Raw genomic sequence first — 7500 nt, 5'->3', positions numbered from 1 at the left:
CTGGTAATAAACATGTTTAATATTTTTAAATATATATTTTTGTTTGTTGCACTCTAGCTTCTGACCAGCAGTGGCCGATTTTGGCCGATCCATTTAGTAAAAATAGAACTTGTGTTTTAGATAAAGATTGTTTATCAGCAGCGGTCGACTTTCAAACCCCAGCGGGGTCGAAGACTCAAACCTCCTTCACCTGGGATAGTTTCATGAAAATCGATCTGGTCGTTTTTTTAGTTTTTTTGTTGTTTTTATTTCAGTTTCAGAAACTTATACAATCACATCAATTGTGTCCACTGTTTTGTTTTTTTCAATTACTCCCACTGTGTGTAGCCCTTGTAATTTACAAATAAATGAAATAAAAATAGAGAAAAAATGTGTGTATATATATATATATACACACAAACATACATACATACATACATACATACATACATACACATATACATACATACAAATACACAGGTCTGGCCGTTTTTCCGTAATCCTAGTCCAGAAAATGGATGGAGGTGATTGGCCGGCCCGTTTAGGCGGGTCCTGGACACGCCCTGTAATTCGGATCCCTTCCCAAATGTTATGGGTTCCAAGTTGACCCAGTTATCTAGTCCCTCCGCCGAGCTGAATGAAAGTTGCTCTGGTAGTTTTTGCTTAATTCTTCTAAAGAACGAACCAACCGCCACACGCCACCGAAAACACTACATCTCACCCGGAGCTGTAATAAAAAAAGAAAGAGGACGCAAACGTGAGGTCATGGGATGATCAGGAAGTAAAGATCAGGATCAGGAAGTTAAGATACATTTGCTTCACCAAGTTAAAACATCACATATGATGCTACTATCATCATGATGGATCCGTCTCATTGGCTAAATAAACAGACCATTTTATCCAGCGTTTTCTTCCCAGCTCTTTTTGGAGGCGTGTGGAGGTCATCTGTTCTAGAAGATGGAAGTGCTTGACAATACTGACGAAGAGGCCAGCAGTAGGACCATTTTTCTGAAGCCTTTTTTTTTTTTTTTTTCTCAATAACCTTTTTACTTGCTGCCAACAGGATCTGTAGAAGAGCGGAGTGCCAGTTTTTTTAGGCTTCTGTTTAGGAGTGATAAAAACCCCGAATCATTCCAACAGAAGTGTCTCCAGGTCAGGGAGCCGGTGGAGAAAGACTGCGTTTCCCAGAATTCAGCCTCGTCTGCAGTTCTTTTCATGTCCAGATCTTTCATGCCATCGTTGTTTCACATAGTCTGTCGTGTCCCTGTCTAGTGATGTGATGCCATGTTATAACTGTCTTGTCCCTGTCTAGTGATGTGATGCCATGTTATAACTGTCTTGTCCCTATCTAGTGATGTGATGCCATGTTATAACTGTCTTGTCCCTGTCTAGTGATGTGATGCCATGTTATAACTGGCTTATAGGCGCCATTCAAAGACGACGCGTCAGGAAACCTATTCCCCTCTCCTTGATGGTATATAGTCCTTCTTGATGGGTATATATTCTTCTTGATGGGCATATATTCCTTCTTGATGGGTATATATTCCTTCTTGATGGGTCATATTCTTCTTGATGGGTATATATTCTTCTTGATGGGTATATATTCTTCTTGATGGGTATATATTCCTTCTTGATGGGTATATATTCTTCTTGATGGGTATATATTCTTCTTGATGGGTATATATTCTTCTTGATGGGTATTTATTCTTGATGGGTATATATTCTTGATGGGTATTTATTCTTGATGGGTATTTATTCTTGATGGGTATTTATTCTTGATGGGTATATATTCTTGATGGGTATTTATTCTTGATGGGTATTTATTCTTGATGGGTATATATTCTTGATGGGTATTTATTCTTGATGGGTATTTATTCTTGATGGGTATTTATTCTTGATGGGTATTTATTCTTGATGGGTATTTATTCTTGATGGGTATATATTCCTTCTTGATGGGTATATATTCTTCTTGATGGGTATATATTCTTCTTGATGGGTATTTATTCTTGATGGGTATATATTCTTCTTAATGGGTATATATTCCTTCTTGATGGGTATATATTCTTCTTGATGGGTATATATTCTTCTTGATGGGTATATATTCCTTCTTGATGGTATATATTCTTCTTGATGGGTATATATTCTTGATGGGTATATATTGTTCTTGATGGGTATATATTGTTCTTGATGGGTATATATTCTTCTTGATGGGTATATATTCTTCTTGATGGATATATATTCTTCTTGATGGGTATATTCCTTCTTGATGGTATATATTCTTGATGGGTATATATTCCTTCTGGGTGGGTATATATTCTTCTTGATGGGTATATATTCTTCTTGATGGGTATACATTCCTTCTTGATGGGTATATATTCTTCTTGATGGGTATATATTCTTGATGGGTATATATTCTTCTTGATGGGTATATATTCTTCTTGATGGGTATATATTCTTCTTGATGGGTATATATTCCTTCTTGATGGGTATATATTCTTCTTGATGGGTATATATTCCTTCTTGATGGGTATACATTCTTCTTGATGGGTATATATTCTTCTTGATGGGTATATATTCCTTCTTGATGGGTATATATTCCTTCTTGATGGGTATATATTCTTCTTGATGGGTATATATTCTTCTTGATGGGTATATATTCTTCTTGATGGGTATATATTCTTCTTGATGGGTATATATTCTTCTTGATGGGTATATATTCTTCTTGATGGGTATATATCCGACCTCCTAAAGCAGGTGCGTTACCGTGGGACGCCCAGGCCATGGGAGGGGGGAGAGAGAGGAGTAATCTTGCAAATTGATGATGAAAACATGAGTGTGTTGACCCCGGAGCAGCAGATGGGGGAGGGGAGGTTAGAGGGGGGGTCATGATGGAGTCATGATCATCAGGAGGACCTCTGATTGGTATTAATGATCGCCTGTCCGACCAGGAGAACAGGCACAGACAACCATCAGTTGTTGTATTACTGTCTGTGTGTGTGTGTGTGTGTGTGTGTGTGTGTGTGTGTGTGATTGTGTGTGTGTGTGTGTGTGTGTGTGTGTGTGTGTGTGTGTGTGTGTGCGTCTGGGAGACCAGGTCATCAGCTTGCTGACAAACATGATGGAGATCTCCTCCTCTGACATCCTCCCTCCTCCTCCTCCTCCTCCTCCTCCTCTCTCTGCCCCCACATCCCTCTCTCTCTCTTTCTGTCTCATCATCATTTCTCTCCATCTTTCTCTCCATCATCTGTCCGTCTGTCTGTCCCTCTGCCCTCCTTCTCCTCTCTGCTCCCTCTCTCACACACTCCTCCCTCATCTCTCTGGGTTTAGTCTACCTGCTCACGCGTGTGTGTGTGTGTGTGTGTGTGTGTGTGTGTGCGCGCGCGTGTGTGCGTGTGTGTGTGCACATGCGTGCGCTTGTTGTGTGTGATTGTGTGTGATTGTGTGTGTGTGTGTGTGTGTGTGTGTGTGTGTGTGTGTGGTGCTTAGGTGGGGGACCAGGGCTGTGTGTGTGTGTGTGTGTGTGTGTGTGTGTGTGTGTGTGTGTGTGTGGCCAGGCTATGTGACATCAACCCTTTTATCAGTGGGGGATGAGGTAGTGGTATTTTAATTAAAATGTCAGAACAAATAGAGTTGGTGTTTCTGACGATGAATGAAGAGAGGGGCGGAGCCAGAGCGCTCAACGGCCAGACAGACAAAGTCACCTGTGTGTGCGTGCGTGTGCGTGTGTGGTGTGTGTGTGTGTGTGTGTGTGTGTGTGTGTATATAGAGGGTTGAGGTTATGGCTGGACAGCAGTCTAGAGAGAGCGAGAGAGAGAGAGGGAGAGAGAGACCAAGCATTAAAGAACCCATCAGGAGGTCTATGCTAATATGACATTTCTCGTGTGTGTGTGTGTGTTGGAGGTGTGTGTGTGTGTGAGATTGTGTGTGTTGGAGGTGTGTGTGTGTGCGTTGGAGGTGTGTGTGTGTTGGTGTATGCTCCTCCTCTCCTCCTCTCCTCCTCTCCTCGTCCCTCCCTCCTTGTGAGGAGAATCAGAGGTCTGGCTGGAACAGGAAAAGTAACACATATTATAATTGTCTGACATTTGGGTAATGACCGCTTTGACATTTCAGAGTGACACCTCTCCTCTCCTCTTCCTCCTCTCCTCTATTCTCCTCTTTCTTCTGCTCTCTCTCTTTTTTTTGGTCTCTAGCATTTTAAAGGCTAATGATACAGAAGAGCCCTCTACAGCCTCTAAAGTCATCCATCTCTCCCCCCTCTCTCTCTCTCTCTCTCTCTCTCTCTCTCTCTCTCCCTCCCCCCTTCTCTCTCTCTCCCTCCCCCATTCTTTCTCTCTCTCTCTCTCTCTCCCCCCCCTTCTCTCTCTCTCTCTCTCTCTCCCCCCATTCTTTCTCTCTCTCTCTCTCTCTCTCCCCCCCCTTCTTTTTCTCTCTCTCTCCCTCTCCCCCCCTTTCTTTCTCTCTCTCTCCTCCCCCTTTCTCTCTCTCCCCCCCCCTTCTTTCTCTCTCTCTGGAGATCAGTGTGTCTCTCTTCTGTCTCTAGTGGATCATTATCTCTCTTTGTCTCTGGGGGATCAGTGTGTCTCTCTGTCTCTGGGAGATCAGTGTCTCTCTTTGTCTCTGGGGGATCAGTGTGTCTCTCTGTCTCTGGGGGATCAGTGTGTCTCTTTGTCTCTGGGGGATCAGTGTGTCTCTTTGTCTCTGGGAGATCAGTGTGTCTCTCTCTGTCTCTGGGAGATCAGTGTGTCTCTCTCTGTCTCTGGGAGATCAGTGTGTCTCTCTCTGTCTCTGGGGGATAAGTGTGTCTCTTTGTCTCTGGGAGATCAGTGTGTCTCTCTTCTGTCTCTAGTGGATCATTATCTCTCTTTGTCTCTGGGAGATCAGTGTCTCTCTTTGTCTCTGGGAGATCAGTGTCTCTCTTTGTCTCTGGGAGATCAGTGTCTCTCTTTGTCTCTGGGAGATCAGTGTCTCTCTTTGTCTCTGGGGGATCAGTGTGTCTCTCTTTGTCTCTGGGAGATCAGTGTGTCTCTTTGTCTCTGGGAGATCAGTGTATGTCTCTCTTTGTCTCTGGGGGATCAGTGTGTCTCTCTTTGTCTCTGGGAGATCAGTGTGTCTCTCTTTGTCTCTGGGAGATCAGTGTATATCTCTGTCTCTGGGAGATCAGTGTGTCTCTCTTTGTCTCTGGGAGATCAGTGTGTCTCTCTTTGTCTCTGGGAGATCAGTGTGTCTCTCTTTGTCTCTGGGAGATCAGTGTCTCTCTTTGTCTCTGGGGGATCAGTGCGTCTCTTTGTCTCTGGGGGATCAGTGTGTCTCTCTGTCTCTGGGGGATCAGTGTGTCTCTCTCTGTCTCTGGGGGATCAGTGTGTCTCTTTATCTCTGGGGGATCAGTGTGTCTCTCTGTCTCTGGGGGATCAGTGTGTCTCTCTTTGTCTCTGGGGGATCAGTGCGTCTCTTTGTCTCTGGGGGATCAGTGCGTCTCTTTGTCTCTGGGGGATCAGTGTGTCTCTTTATCTCTGGGGGATCAGTGTGTCTCTTTGTCTCTGGGAGATCAGTGTGTCTCTTTATCTCTGGGGGATCAGTGTGTCTCTCTGTCTCTGGGGGATCAGTGTGTCTCTCTCTGTCTCTGGGGGATCAGTGTGTCTCTCTTTGTCTCTGGGGGATCAGTGCGTCTCTTTGTCTCTGGGGGATCAGTGTATGTCTCTCTCTCTCTCTCTCTCTCTCTCTCTCGCTCTCTCTCTCTCTCGCTCTCTCTCTCTGTTTCTCTCTCTCTCTCTCCCTCCCCCGGGGTGACTGTAGCTCAGGAGGTAGAGCGGGTCGTCCAGCGATCGTAGGGTTGGCGGTTTGAATCCCGGCTCCTCCTGACTACCTGTGAAGTGTCCTTGAGCAAGAAGACCCTGAACCCCAAACTGCTCCCAGCGAGCAGACTAGCACCTTGCATGGATGAACGAGAGACCATTGTGAAGTCCATTTACCTCTCTCTCTGTCTCCCTCTTTCGGCGGTGGTGTGTGTGTGTGTGTGTGTGTGTGCGTGTGCGTGTGTGTGTGTGTGTGTGTGCGCGTGTGTGTGTGTGTGTGTGTGTGTGCAGACGAGCGTCCAGCAGTGCTCTGGGTGATGTACTTCAACCTGCGAGACGGCTCAGGATTGGCTGAGAGCAGCTCTGAGCTGCCCAATAACATCCACGTCTGTCCCGGGCCTGACAGCGCGCTGGACAGCCATCACTCCATCACCCTGGTGAGAACACACACACACACACGCACACACACACACACTCTCTCTCTCCCTCTCTCTCTCCCTCTCTTACTCTCACTCTCTCTCACTCTCTCTCTCTCTCGCTCTCTCTCTCATTCTCTCTCTTTCCCTTTCTCTCTGTCTCCCCCTCTCTCTCTCTCCCTCTCTCTCTCTCACTCTCTCCCTCTCTCTCTCTGTCTCCCCCCCCTCTCCCTCTCTCACTCTCACTCTCTCTCTCACTCACTCTCTCTCTTTCTCTCTCTTATTCTCTCTCTCTCTGTCTCCCCCCCTCTCTCTCAATCTCTCTCTTTCTCTCACTCTCTTTCTCTCACTCTCTCTCTTTCTCTCTCTTTCTCTCTCTTTCTCTCTCTCTCTCTCTCTCACATGACTTGCTGTGTGTGTGTGTGTGTGTGTGTGTGTGTGTGTGTGTGTCTGCAGGCGGAGTCGGTGTTCCAGAAGATCCTCCCGGAGGAGGAGTTCTGTCCCCCGGCGCCCAATCCCGAGGACATCATCTACGACGGAGACACGCCCCCTGAAGGAGCAGGCTTCAGCCAGGGGGAGGAGGGGGAGGAGGGGGGGGCGGAGGAGAAGAAGGAGGAGGAGACCGAGGAGGTGTCGTCACAGGAAACTGCCACAGAGCCACAGGAAGAGCCGAACCTGCCCACAGAGGAGTAGCTCCGCCCCCCTTCCCTCCACACCTCCGTGGATTGGCTCTGGCTGACTCCGCCCCTCCCAGGCTGTGCCCCAAACTCAACCCCATCCCCCAGCTCCGCCTCCTCTGACAGCAGGGGGCCAATCAGATATCAACCCCGCCCCTCCCAGGCTCCGCCCCAAACTCAACCCCATCACCAGGCTCCGCCTCCTCCGACAGCAGGGGGGCCAATCAGATATCAACCCTGCCCCTTTGGGAAGACCGGATGTAAATTTATGAAGTTAACCAATCTGGTGGACTCCTCTGGACTGGATATGGACTCCATCTCTCCTCTTCTCTCTCTCTCCTCTCTCTCCTCTCTATTCTCTCTCCTCTCTCTCCTCTCCTCTCTCTTCTCTCTCCTCTCTCCTCTCTCTTCTCTCTCCTCTCCTCTCTCTCTCCTCTCCTCTCTCTCCTCTCTCCTCTCCTCTCTCTCCTCTCCTCTCTCTCCTCTCTCTCCTGGAGTGTGAGGTCTGTGTTGCTGCTCTGTCAGCAGGTGTGTGTGTGTTTATTTATTGATCAGAAGCATGTCTTCTCTGCCATCTGTTCAGAGCTGAAGCCGTCTCGTTGGGACGCATGACCTCGCCTGCGTCTGTCTGACGAT

General features: G+C 47.0%; 1 protein-coding gene across 1 annotated transcript in view; it reads left to right on the top strand.

Moving 5' to 3' along the window:
* The window catches only part of chm (CHM Rab escort protein), a gene marked incomplete at its 5' end in the record, with an annotated part of 49962 nt that overhangs the window by 42036 nt on the left and 426 nt on the right, over positions 1–7500 (top strand). The window contains 2 exons of the mRNA XM_084436790.1: positions 6063–6208; positions 6644–7500. The exon at positions 6644–7500 is cut by the window's right edge and continues 426 nt beyond it. Coding sequence (XP_084292916.1) covers positions 6063–6208; positions 6644–6880 — 383 coding nt within the window. The 3' untranslated portion in view covers positions 6881–7500. The remainder of the gene's footprint in view (positions 1–6062; positions 6209–6643) is intronic.

The sequence above is a fragment of the Borostomias antarcticus genome, assembly GCF_949987555.1.
Source record: "Borostomias antarcticus genome assembly, chromosome: 1".
In the NCBI taxonomy this organism is placed as follows: domain Eukaryota; kingdom Metazoa; phylum Chordata; class Actinopteri; order Stomiiformes; family Stomiidae; genus Borostomias; species Borostomias antarcticus.
This window is presented reverse-complemented; position numbering and strand designations above follow the sequence as displayed.